Source organism: Pelobates fuscus, chromosome 4 (assembly GCF_036172605.1).
Source record: "Pelobates fuscus isolate aPelFus1 chromosome 4, aPelFus1.pri, whole genome shotgun sequence".
Taxonomy (NCBI): domain Eukaryota; kingdom Metazoa; phylum Chordata; class Amphibia; order Anura; family Pelobatidae; genus Pelobates; species Pelobates fuscus.
In genome coordinates, this window is record NC_086320.1 from 313,707,581 (window position 1) to 313,721,895 (window position 14,315).

Below are 14,315 nucleotides of genomic sequence, written 5' to 3' on the forward strand. Positions count from 1 at the left end.
TCCAGTACCTGGTGTGATGTGCAGGGAGACTTTTCTCCCTTTGAAAAGGATGCAGTATGTGGAATGTTATTTAAAGGGCTAGTCTAAGCACTTAGTCTGTCCATCTGCTCTGTCCAAATATGAACAGCTATCTGTGTCAGCAATACATGAATAAACAAAAACAAAAAAAAAAGGAAATGATGGCCCCCACCCTAATGTCATCATACCCTAAACCTAATGTGGGTGTGCTGGGTGGCCATGTGATGACATTAAGTTGAGTGCTTTCATTTTCTGTTTTGTGATTTTTAAACAGTAGTGATGTTTGGTTTGGTAAAAGCCCTTGTTTGGGCTGAAATGTTGCTGGAGGGTTCTGCTGGCTCTTTTTTACGTTTCTGCAACTGCAATACAGTTAATAAGGATCGCCCTGCGTCTGCCTAGGCCACCCACTCATTATGTTCAATTGCTTGAAAACGTTAATTTGAAATCAGTGATTGACACCCATATTCTCATAGAACCGTAGCCTCTGAAAAGAGATGTAATGGTATGGTCCTTGATCATTTTATTAGCTAATAGAACTAGCTATGAAGAATATATATTTTGCTTCTCATCAAACATGCTCAACACACTGCTTACCAATATCCAAGTTTGATGTTACCTATCAAAAACCTCCAGAGAGCCAGGTAGCTCCAAATATTTTTTTTTTTTCAACGATTCAGCAGCTAGAAAATCGATTTAATCAGTCAATAATTAATGCTGGTAAAGTTGTCCAGAAATGATCTCTCAACACAATTTTTCTGACAAATTGCTTTTTCTGAAAAACATTTTTGAAGGTAGCTTAGAAATCCAGTTTGAAGGAACTAGGTTAAAGCCAGATTAGTCATATTCCAAAACTACTTTCAATTTCAAAAGTATTAGTTTTGTTTGTATGCATGTTTTGTTTTTTTGTTTTTTCAATTTCTTACGGGCAATGCAATATTGCCCATTCCCCCAGTGCAAATTTGAAATGCAGCATTCCTCTGTGCGTTGGTACTTTGAGAGGCTTAGAAAGCTGCATAGCAGGGCCAAAATCATGCCATCATTTTGATCTTTTTCTATTTCCTTTCCATAACCATGTATAAACTGTTACCTTTATGTGTCAAATGTACAACTCTGATGATTCATTTCCAGACGTAGTTCTATGTGTTGCTTCCCCCTCCCCTCCCTCTCTTGTGCTTATTGGAATCTTGAATTCCACATCCTTGAATTAAACCATAATTTTTACATGGTTACAACTATTAAGTAGCATTTTGTGTACTTACCACTGACCTCTACAGGGTTCCATATGCCAGTTAAAAACTTTGCATTAATCTAACGGGTGGTAACCAATGGACATTGCTTAAAATAGTGACTCTCTAAAGCAGGGGTGGATAACCTTTGGCCTTCCAGATCTTCTGCACTAAATTTCCCATAATGCTCTTACAGCCGTAATGCTGGCAAAACATCAAGGGAGATGTAGTCCACAACATCTGGAGGACCAAAGGTTCCCCACCCTTGCTCTAAAGCAAACAGAAGAAACACATCTGGTTTAAGATAGTGGGACAACACCTCTGCCAGAGACTTCTGTGCTGTCCTGGAGGCATAGTAATTGACTATTAGACCTTGAATCCATGAGGCACTCCAGCAAAGTCCTATGTATACCATTTAGTTACCATACTTTAAGGTGATTGTGACATGTCTATACAGTTCGCTGGATCATATATTTTTCTTTACACGTACATCTATTTTAAACAGTTACAAATACTCTTGATACTTCGTTCATTAGGGAAGTAAATGAATACATATATAATTTCTGTGTAGAGCTTAAAACCTACTCAAACACAACACAATCCTTTTTTTTCGTATATCATTATCTTTAGATTTGAAAATAAAGGGTAATGAACACAGAAATAAGTAACATTAAAAGGTATTCCTGAAATTAAAAGAAAATTCTGAATATCCAGCTGTCTGTGTCCATTTATTTTATTGCATACTAACTTACTGTAAAAATTCAAACTAATGAAGTACATCTTGATGAGCTGTTTCATTTTGCTCTGTCACATTGAAATATAATCACAAAGGCTGTGTAGTTAGTGCTGGAACAAACCAAGAAGCCAATCCTAGCCAGTGCTTTGCTTGAGATTTGATCATTTTCTTCTCTGTTTTTTTTCTCAGGGGATGCATGAACTGCTGGCACCTATTGTGTTTATTTTGCATTGTGACCACCAGGCCTTTTTACATGCCAGTGAAGCAGCACAACCAAGGTGAGGCAACTACAAGACTACATGTATTTGGTGGACGTGCACACTGTTTTAAATAAAGTTATCCAACCTGTAGCCAGGTTGCATACAATTGACGTTGATGATGCAGAAGTGTATATTCCACATTATCAGTACAACTGAGGAGGGGCAGTCTAAAATGAGCCTTATTTTTGACAAACTGCTCCTAAATGGTTGACCTAATACAGGGGGAGGGTATCTACACTGAGCAAAACATTGATAACCTTTTTTTTTTTTTTTTTTTTCATTTTCTTTTACTAAATTTTGTTCTAACTTATTTTCTTGATTTTTTTGTTTTTGTTTAGCTGCTATATAGTACTGTAAAGTTTGTTGATGCTCTATAAAGTGGTAATGACATTGCATAAGTGATAGCAATATTGGATAAAAATCTTTTAATACAACAGGGTTTTACACAACCATAAATGCTAATCTGGTATTTGCTAATAGGGAGCATTTTTGTAATACATTAAAATATATTTCCTTTGAGATAACACAAATGCCTAACTTATTTTCAATATTGTATTTTGTATTGATAGTGAGCTAATATGTCGGTTTTACTTGCAAACGTATTCATAACCATATTTACATTAATGGGATGCTGCAAAGATTAGCTGTGCTCTGTCTTGTCAGCTAAAAGCTAAAATGTTATGTGAGATCATATAGCGAGTCTATTTACAGAAAGTTATGAAGTTCATTTTAAAGAGGAAAAAAACACAATTTTCCTTGTTGAAGGTTTTCATGATGGTAAGATAACTTTTACATTTTACCATTAAATACATAGATGGAAACTGTGCAGGTGTGATCCATAGTCTCGTACACCTTATCTTAGGGCAGGGGAGAAAATTACATTTACTCCTATCGCCTCCAACTCCTTGTCGAGTCCACATATCGGGTAGCAGTGTCCATTTTTAGCAAACTCTTCCGCCATTGACACAATCCCTTTACACTGGCAGAACTGAAGGTCTCTTCAATGCAAGCCTGCAGACACAAATGCACCCAGCACAATATTAAATCCACACAATTTGTGGACTTTACTTCTGACTGTGACATGTAGTATGGCCATCAAATAGAAAGAAAGAGGCTACTGGTCGGCAACTCGAAAACGAATTGCCCTCCAAATAGACTTTATATCCTTAAATTTACAAAAAGGCTTATGCTGCAGGTACCCACTAAAGGGAGTCTTTGCATGCAGTGAGCCAAAACAAAAAACTCTTTAATAGTCCCTCTTGAGGAAAAAAGCAAAAAAGTGGTTATATGTACAAGTGTAAGTTAAAATAGAGGACCTAGTGGGGTACGGGTCATAGCTACGCCTGGCTATTACTTGTAGCGAACACAAAAAAACTAAGGAGATATAAGTGTGGCTTCAAACATATGCCGAATACTCCACTAGAATAATTGTGTCAGAAAGACCAAGGTTACAGAGTAGAGTATGCAGCAACAGTTGCTAAAACATCTGATTATATTTTGTATCAAATGGTAGAAGCTGCAAACTGTACACCCAAGAATGCAAAATATAAATACAATAAAGTACCCAGAAACACCAAATATATATACAATAGTACTTTAGTATATATTTAGGTAGATTATTTTAGACATCACTTGTTATGTGAGAAACGGGTACAATTGTAAGGGGTATGAAACTGTAAATGGCTTAAAGGCTGTAGATTACAATGTAGTTGTACCTTAAGATGCCATAAACTTTTGTCCCTTGCATAAATGCGAATCTTTAAACAGGCTCTAAATATCTCTTAAAATATATAATCGATATATATCACAATGTGAGAATACCTGGAGATAATGTTAAGAGCTGTTGGGTTACAAATGCAGTTCAAACTATAAATATACCTTTAAATGCCATAAATTTAATTCAGTGCAAAAAGCAAATCTTGATTTTTAAGGCAGAAGGTATATGCAAACCCATGTTAAATCATAGAGGAAAGCATAGAGATAAATTATGTAACCATATGTACTAAGATGCCTAAACATCTAAATGTGATTTGGGGGTAGGAATCCCTAGCATCTTGTACATATCATATACATGTATATTCAAATGGTCTTAAGCGTGCTCAGGATCGTAGAGATGTCACAGCCCCAGAATTGTCCAAACAAAGAAGTTAAAAAGTAAAGATGAATCCGCTCATGGTGAGCTGCTCAACGCGCGTTTCGGCGATACCAGTCGCCTTTGTCAAGAGCCGTTTGCAGAGTGGATGGCGCCTCTTTTTAAATGAGTCTTAGGACTTCCCCCCAGTATGACGTGAAACTCCCTGTCTAATCGGTAAGTCCGTACGGACTCTGATATCTCTCCTTGACGAGAATGATACTGACACTATTACCTATCAGACTAATTTGAAACCCCCGAGTCGATTTACACCAAATCTGGGTAGTTTCAAAAATATCGAATTTTTCCTAGAATCAGTGAAGTTTGCTATTGATAATATTCACCATAAGGATTTGGACATACAGCCGAATATGAACCTCACAAGATCGGAGAACAAAGCTCTGCAAGCACTCAAAGGAGATACTACAATCACTATCAAACCAGCCGACAAGGGAGGGAATATTGTCATTTTAAATACTACTGATTACATCAAGATGTCTCTCAAGATACTTGAAAACAGAGACACATACCAACCTCTTGAAAAAGATCCTACGAATACATTTCTTCAGGACTATCGAGTGATTTTGGATATGGGCCGCAGTAGAGGGGTGCTATCCAGGGAGGAATATGACTTTATTCTTAATAAACTACCTAGGATAGCTACCTTCTACTGCCTGCCCAAAGTCCATAAAAATCAAACTAATCCCCCCGGACGCCCCATAGTATCCGGTGTTGACAACCTCACCCAAAACGGCAGTATCTATCTTGATAGGGTTCTCCGCCCATTCGTGGAAAAATTACCCTCCTACATACAAGATACCAAGCAGACTTTGGTCCGCCTTTCAAGTTTAGAAATCCCTGAGTCTGTGTCACTCTGTAGCCTCGATGTGGAGGCTCTATACTCCTCGATTCCACACAAGGGGGGTATCCAACATGTGAAACATTTCTTGGATAAAAGGGGCCCTGCTTTTAGTGACCATTCCCTTTTTACTCTAGAGCTCCTCGAATTTATTCTTAGCCACAACTACTTCCTCTTCAACGAGAAATTCTATCATCAGATACAAGGCAATGCGATGGGGACGGCTTGTGCCCCATCGTATGCCAACCTCCATCTGGGCTGGTGGGAGGAAGTAGTTGTGGCGACAAATTCAGCCTTTGCACCATTTAGACCCTTTATCCATCATTGGGCTCGTTATATTGACGACATATTGATCTTGTGGACAGGCAGCGAGGATCTATTCAAAAGCTTTGTATCACTTCTCAACACTAATAACCTGAACTTATTCTTTACATCGGAATTTGGGGGAGATACACTGAACTTTTTAGACCTCACAATTACATTAAGGGGAGACTCCATCAGCACCACATTATACAAAAAACCAACATCCTCTAATAGCCTCCTACGGTGGGAAAGCTTTCACCCCCAACCACTTAAACGGGGGATCCCCACCGGACAATATATTAGAGCCCGCAGAAATTGCAGCAATATCGAAGATTTCAAAGTACAAGCTGATGCACTACGACAGCAGTTTAGGGACAAGGGCTATCCGAACAAATGCCTCAAACAGGCTTACAAAAGAGCTCTAGAGGCAGATAGGAATGGCCTTTTATTACCCAAGAAAGTGGAGTTCTCCACTAAACCGCAACCACCACGTTTGATAGCCACATTTGATTCAGGCTGGGAGGCCGTCAGAACTGTTTTTCAAAAGTTCTGGCCGTGCCTTTTGGATGATACCCACCTCAAAAGGGTTCTGGGACCTAGAGTCGAAATGACCGCCCGTAGAGGGAAAAACCTCAGAAACATCCTCGTTCCGAGTCATTTTCACTCCCCCCCCTATACGTACCTGGCTACACAATACCACGGTGGGATCATATCAATGTGGCCACTGTGTGGCTTGTAAGTTTATTAAACGTGACTCCAAAATCATCTCCGATAGCACTGGAAAAAGATCGTTTAAGATCAAATCTTTTTTCAACTGCAATACCGTAGGCCTAGTATATCTCCTCACATGTTCCTGTCACTTGCAATACGTGGGAAAAACCTTTAGACCCTTTAAGGAGCGTATCAAAGAGCATGTCAGATCACCTAAACTGCTCGTTGATACCCCCATAGGTCGTCATTTAAAGGAGGTCCATGCTGGTAATCCACAGGGACTTCGTTTCTGTGGATTAGAATTGGTCCGGAAGGATAGACGTAGGGGTAACTATGACCGCTTTCTGAGACAACGGGAAAGTTTTTGGATTTTTCAACTTAAAACACTACACCCAAAAGGTCTCAATGAAGGATTCTCTTTCGCCCCCTTTATCTAAATATACCAATTCATATATCCTGTCAAGTCACTTTGCAAAATTTACACTGTCAATACTATGTAAATACTTTGTATATATATCTACAAGTTTATTGGTTGGTTTACAATTCCCTTTTTCTTATTTATTTAAGGTTTATTTTTATTAACCCTCTAACAACATCTGTCAACACAACACGTCCATTCAAACAAATTCTCTTTGTTTCTCTGTATGTTTGAAGCTCATTACTTCTTTTCTATCTACAATGAACATTTACTTATAAGTGTTCATTTATGCCTCTTTTTATATACACATTTTGGACTTTCAGTTCGGTCCCTAATCATGGCAATTGTATGCCTATTATAGAATAATATCGTCCTATATAACAATTGGATCTGATGTACTTTGGTTTATATATTGAAATTTTTACAGCCTTCTTCAAGTACTTGATCCATCTGTTCGTATATTCGTTTATGTTGGACGACCTATATCTCTATAAACTCACAACAGGGTCCCATTATTGCTATTTTTACCTGGTGTTTGTGTCATCGTCTGATTTATTCCAGCACTCGGTTTCCCGATTAGGGTTAACTGCAATTCAGACCTTGTACCTATTGAAGGGATCACTCCGCCCCCTCCCGTCCGTACGGACTTACCGATTAGACAGGGAGTTTCACGTCATACTGGGGGGAAGTCCTAAGACTCATTTAAAAAGAGGCGCCATCCACTCTGCAAACGGCTCTTGACAAAGGCGACTGGTATCGCCGAAACGCGCGTTGAGCAGCTCACCATGAGCGGATTCATCTTTACTTTTTAACTTCTTTGTTTGGACAATTCTGGGGCTGTGACATCTCTACGATCCTGAGCACGCTTAAGACCATTTGAATATACATGTATACGATATGTACAAGATGCTAGGGATTCCTACCCCCAAATCACATTTAGATGTTTAGGCATCTTAGTACATATGGTTACATAATTTATCTCTATGCTTTCCTCTATGATTTAACATGGGTTTGCATATACCTTCTGCCTTAAAAATCAAGATTTGCTTTTTGCACTGAATTAAATTTATGGCATTTAAAGGTATATTTATAGTTTGAACTGCATTTGTAACCCAACAGCTCTTAACATTATCTCCAGGTATTCTCACATTGTGATATATATCGATTATATATTTTAAGAGATATTTAGAGCCTGTTTAAAGATTCGCATTTATGCAAGGGACAAAAGTTTATGGCATCTTAAGGTACAACTACATTGTAATCTACAGCCTTTAAGCCATTTACAGTTTCATACCCCTTACAATTGTACCCGTTTCTCACATAACAAGTGATGTCTAAAATAATCTACCTAAATATATACTAAAGTACTATTGTATATATATTTGGTGTTTCTGGGTACTTTATTGTATTTATATTTTGCATTCTTGGGTGTACAGTTTGCAGCTTCTACCGTTTGATACAAAATATAATCAGATGTTTTAGCAACTGTTGCTGCATACTCTGTAACCTTGGTCTTTCTGACACAATTATTCTAGTGGAGTATTCGGCATATGTTTGAAGCCACACTTATATCTCCTTAGTTTTTTTGTGTTCGCTACAAGTAATAGCCAGGCGTAGCTATGACCCGTACCCCACTAGGTCCTCTATTTTAACTTACACTTGTACATATAACCACTTTTTGCTTTTTTCCTCAAGAGGGACTATTAAAGAGTTTTTTGTTTTGGCTCACTGCATGCAAAGACTCCCTTTAGTGGGTACCTGCAGCATAAGCCTTTTTGTAAATTTAAGGATATAAAGTCTATTTGGAGGGCAATTCGTTTTCGAGTTGCCGACCAGTAGCCTCTTTCTTTCTATATATTTCAAGGGGTTAAGCCCCACTATATCCTATAACCACCACAACATTGGCGGATGGATTATATCCATTTCCTCCCAGTGGTTGTTCTTTATCTATGGCCATCAAATGTTTGTTTTGACGGAGTGTGTTATTTTAGAGAATTGGGTGTATGCAGGGGCATGCTGCAATCATAGACTCGTACAGGTAGGTAATGAAAGCTCACTTTGATGAAAGAATCCTAATTACAATTTACTTTGTAGACCCCCACTGAGCACTGAGAGTACCCCAATGCATACATTCATTTCCTTGTCACCGACACTATTAGCAATTAGAAATTCAACTTCTCATTCCCCTTACTCTTAATAGAAGATGCCCAGAGTTAACCTGCACACTATGGACATCCAGAACAGATAAGGGAGGTGGAATGAGGGATGGAGATTGGCATAAGATGGGAGGGAGACAGAATAAGGGATCAGTGGAATGAGGCAAGAAAGATGGAGGACAGTATGATGGAAGACCAAATGAGTAGGTAAATTAAATGAGAAAGTAGAGACTGATTTAAAAATGGAGGTACACAATGAAACTGGGAGATGTTATGAGTTGAGGATGTATGCAATATTATGGTGGCAGAGTAGATTGAATAAGGGGTGGAGAACATGTAATAAATGAGGGGAGGCAGATTTAATGAAATAGAGAGAGTAGAAAGGACCATTATCTGAAAATGGAAATCAGGGCAGTGAGGAACGAATGTAATGAGAGAGAGTTTCAGTATGAGGAAATGTTTAGATGAGATGTAGATGTGAAAAGGGAAGATTGGTGTGATTAGGATGAGGATACGTTTAAAATGTATTTGAAGGTGAGAACACTCACCTTGCTGTTTGTTGGGCCAACTCACTGAATCTAGCGTGGAGCTGGTCAGGGGCACTCATTCGTACACCACGTATGGGTAAATAGGAAGAAAATGTCAGAAGAAGATGGCAGACAAGAAGACACAATTCACTTCTGTTTCCTTCCTTTTATGACCTCTTTGTGTTGTACCACAATTCTGTAATCAATTTAGCATAATGTGATTTTAAAAATGGTTTATTTTGTTAATATCAGTAATCACCGTCTGTTACAGCTATTTATTTCCTAACTGTCACATACTCAGACTATAACACTTAATAAAATTGTTTCAAATTATTCACTCGGTGCGAAGTTTTATACTGTGATATATGCCACTCGCAACTGTTTGCCAAACAGCTAAGGCTGGCAAATGGATTTGATTCAGTTTTAGGACATTTTGTTGTGATGCACACACACCATAAGCATCTGTGCACTAAAATCTGTCTTCTTATCTTCCATAGAATGTTTATAATTTTTCTTCACCCACCCTTAGTAACAGTAACTGCTGGAATAAAAATTGCTATCCATTTAATATTAGATATCTTATGTTACATTAACAGTATATATACATATATATTTGTGGTCGGGGCAATATTGCTGTAATGGTTAGATAACACATAAACATCATAGTTAATAACAGTAGTTGGTTGTGGTGTGCCAGAACCCACAATGCAGTAGGCCTGTAATAAAGAGGGCCCACCTTAAAGAGTTATATGAAAAGAGGGAGTGGTGGGAGGGGCAACTTGCCAGACCAATACCGATGTGTGAGAGAGGATTGGATGCCCTTAAATAGGGGACCCAAGCCCCTCCCACAACTACAGGCCCAGCCTTAAATTTGTGGTCGGGGCAATATTGCCATAATGGTTAGATATGACATACCGGTAATTAGCAATAAACCTCATAGTTAATAGCACCAGTCGGTTGTGGTGTGCCGGAACCGACAATGCAGTAGGCCTGTAATAAAGAGGGCAAAAAGCATTGTACCATACAAATATAGTTCGTTCTACAATACTCTAAATTACTTGGATAAGTCACGAAATGCCTGACGAATCCCTAACCGGTTCTGGTATATATAATGTATGAGTGGATGATTCCCAGCGTCCCATGCCTTTAAGAAAATTGCTTGAAAGTGATGAGAGAAAGCAGCTGATGATGCCCCTATGAGGAAAGATGGCCTGAGTAGTGAGTTAACTTAAGGTCAAGTCTTTGTCAAAAGACTGAATTGTCAAAAGTAAATTTTGAGAATTGGCTACAAATTCGATGAAAAGCGGTATTTTATGATTCCTAGTGTTAACCCCGAGTGCTAGATGAGTAAGGTTTGGTGCATGTAATAATGAAACATTAACCCTTTAGTAAGTCTCGGAATGGATGGGCAGGAGTAGCCAGATGGGAAGCGGTGGGCAGAGTATTGCGGAATGCCCGCAAGTGGAGATGAGACAGGTGATCAGCCGATATCTTAGTGACCTCCAGGATGTGAATATAAATGAGAAAACTGACAATTGGCCCCCACCCAAGTGAGTCCTCATAACGACCAAATGCCGGCAGCACGGTTGTCTGATAAATCATCTGACCGAGTGACCTGCCCAGCCAGGACCCCAGGCAGTTGCTGCCACCACTATTGAGTAAGGTTCGAATAAGGCCAAAGTTTGGAAAACCTGTTAGGGACAAGACTTCATTTGTCCCAGGACCCCAGAGCAATTGATTGCCATAGACGGCTGTGAAATCTGAATTCACCACATCATCTGTTCAAAGTGTTGGGGACTTGTTGGAGATTGGGGATAAACCTTGCTTTCCACTACCATGTCGTGAAAAGAGTGGCCACATCAGTAAGACAGCCATTGCCCGTAGTTCGAACATGATGCATTATTGTCTAAGGAAACAAACAGAGTAGTCAAGAATCGAATGACATACCTTGTGGGATGAACCTCATGACAAAATTGAGTGAACCAAGCATAGACTGTAGTTCTTAACGGATGCAAGAACCTAATTGTAAGTAAAGGTCAATGCTTGACAAGGTGTGCTCAATCTTACCACGAAGAAGACAGTACTGCATGTTGACCGAGTCTAGTTGAACACCCAGAAAATATATTACCGCGTATTTTAGGGGAGACCGGTAAACCCAGGGATTCAAAAAGACTGATGCTGCTGTGAGACTGCGAGGGGGTTGTGAGTTGTCTTTAATTGTGGAAATTGTCCAAATCAAGTAGCAACCAGCACCAGTTTCCCGCTAAATATCAAATATCTTGGTGCTACCTTGGAACTGAACGCACGCCTGAAGAAATTAGTATAAACCCTGCCACTTAATGCCGTGAAGATGCCAAAGTGAGTGGAGATTAGGAATAGTTTGACTGCGTATGACAAAATCAGATTTATTGAGCAAAGGGAGTTGAGACTAGGAACTGTGGAGGAATGTGGTGCTGATAGGTCAATGATCAAACTGTGTTGTATGTGAAGATTTACCAGTGACTACACCAATGGAGTGTCACCCAAGTAAAAAAGGAGGGGACCTAAAAGGCCCGAAACAATTCCCTGTTTCAACTCAGTCTTCTCAATGTAAACGCCAGTTCTGGATTTGCCTGCAATTCATTGCATATCAGCGTATCAGATAGCAAGTGTATGAAACTATAGTGAAACCCTTGCATTAACCAATCAAAGATAAAGTTAACCAATCGATGTGAGGGTTGGAACCACAAATGGTTCAGCAAAACCCATAACATCAATACCTGTAAGGTAGGTTTGTTAGGGAGCATTTTATTTGGGCACCCAGACTAGGGCTGAGTCTGGAAGCAGTAGGAACAAACGTGCAATAACCTGTTAGCACCGAAACCGCACGTACCTGCCTTGAAATTATTGCACGTTTGGGACTTGCCCAAAACAATGTCTCTACCTGACTTAACCTTAGCAACCTTATCAGATTTGCCAGTGTGTAAGGAACCGAGTGGCCCCGAGGTTAAGGCACAAATTAGTTGAGCGTGACCGTGCAAACTGAACATACGCCTTTAGTTGGCCCATTACAGATGATCTCAGCCAATCAAATTCTTCCCCATAGGCCCATAGGGAAGTATTGGAGGCTAGTGGGCATGATCAGTCAGATCAGATCAATGCATCTCTGTGGGTAAACTTTGATGTCTCCATGCAAATATTTCAGGAACACTTCAGGAAAAGCCTTTTAATTGCTGTCTAAGTGACAGCCATTAGAAGTGGGCTTAGGGACAAATATAAAAACTGCCTTTTTTCAGAAAACAGTTCTCACGGCACTCTCTTGAAGCAGAAATTCTACATTAGGCTTTAGGGGTTCCAGTGCTTAAATTGTCTCTTTAACATGGAAATTATGTATTTAAATGGACACTCCACTCTCATTGCGCCTTCTTACCTTATATGATCAAACCGTTTTTGATAAGTTTAACCTCTAAAGTTGTATCTCTGGTTGCCTGCCTTTACTACCCCCTCTGTCGCCCTCCCAACTGCGGCGCTGATCAGAAAGGGTTTGTAACGGCACCCCGGACATAAAGGGGTTAAACCGCCGTTTAGGAGATCTTCCCCTTCCAGAGACACAGGCACAGCTACTGTAGGCACCAATCCACCGAACCAGAGAAGCATATGAATGCCGTAAACAGCTGAACCGGAACCATATGAATGCTGTAAACAGCCGAATAGGAAAAACCATACGAATAGGTTTACACTGCTAGCAGTCAAACTGGAACAGCATACCATAAATCCCCCCAAGAACGAGACAGGGCTCCGTGTTGAGGGTCAAGCAGTGAACAGACAGAGCTTTGGGTTTATTGTTCTTATATACACATTAGTACCACCCACAGGGTTTTGGAAAACAACCAATAAATATGTACAATACACTCAGACACTCCCACACAAAATCCTCCCCTCTGCCTGTGATACAATTACCTTACACAATGGGTAATGTAATTATCACAAGCAGAGAAATACAGTTTTTCCACATTATTCATAACTTTAAAAATATGCATCACATTCACATACTTACATTTTCAGAATCAGCATACTCCAAATACGAACATATGTCAAAATCATCCACATTGGTCCATTGGTTCAAAAGATAGATCGAAGTCCTTTGTGACCAAAGGAAGCATGGCTTTTCTGCCCAAAACCAGTTCCACAGAGTCTTCTATCCTGGAGATAATTGAGAAGTTATCCAATTATCTCCAAGGACAGAGGCAAAACTCCATTGAACACATGGCAGTAAAATACAATAAAATACACAAGGTTACATTTATTACATAAAATGCAGACATGCAACATATCCCCAGATAGCTTAGATCTGAGCACACATTATTACTGAATGGCGCTCAGACCACACACATACAGTTCAATTGCCATGGAGCCAAAGTCTTTCCCATAGTCTTTCATTATACGAATGGGCTCCATGGCATAGCTATCTGGGGTATCACCGCTCAAACAGGGCAAGCACCGAATGACCCGGCTTTCATGTCTTTGCAGGGGAAAATCAAGTGTTTCAACATGGGGCCATAGTCTAAAGGCAGCAGGCGGGCAACCAGGCTCCTCCAATGCACAGTGGCGAGATTGGTCTCGTCGCAGGGTGGACTACTGCCCATTGCGAGTAACAGTGCATTATTTTGTAGTAACATTAACAGTCTTATTTGCTTAATTACTGTTTGTCACATATTATTTTATATTCCGTGGAGGTGTATTCAAATACGAGAAATAACTTGACTCAGTTTCAGAATACTAACAAGTTTACTCTTTAAATTCTGATTTATAGAGAATTGCAATCCAAAATGCTTCCATTAAAGTAAAATTGTCAAGCTGTGACTATAGTTAAGTTGGAGAATTTTGCCAAGGTTTTCAATTCAGAGTTTAGTAAATAAATCTGACAATGTCGTTTTTCCAATACAGCATTTTTAATAAAGTTTTCTTCTCAGAATAAAAACACTAGGAAC

At 39.5% G+C, this 14,315-nt stretch overlaps 1 protein-coding gene across 2 annotated transcripts in view; it reads left to right on the forward strand.

Moving 5' to 3' along the window:
* TBC1D5 (TBC1 domain family member 5) overlaps positions 1-14,315 on the forward strand; it is a 571,110-nt gene that overhangs the window by 313,257 nt on the left and 243,538 nt on the right. For both annotated transcript variants that reach the window (XM_063452310.1, XM_063452309.1), the window contains exon 11: positions 2,170-2,258. In XM_063452310.1, coding sequence (XP_063308380.1) covers positions 2,170-2,258 — 89 coding nt within the window. The remainder of the gene's footprint in view (positions 1-2,169; positions 2,259-14,315) is intronic.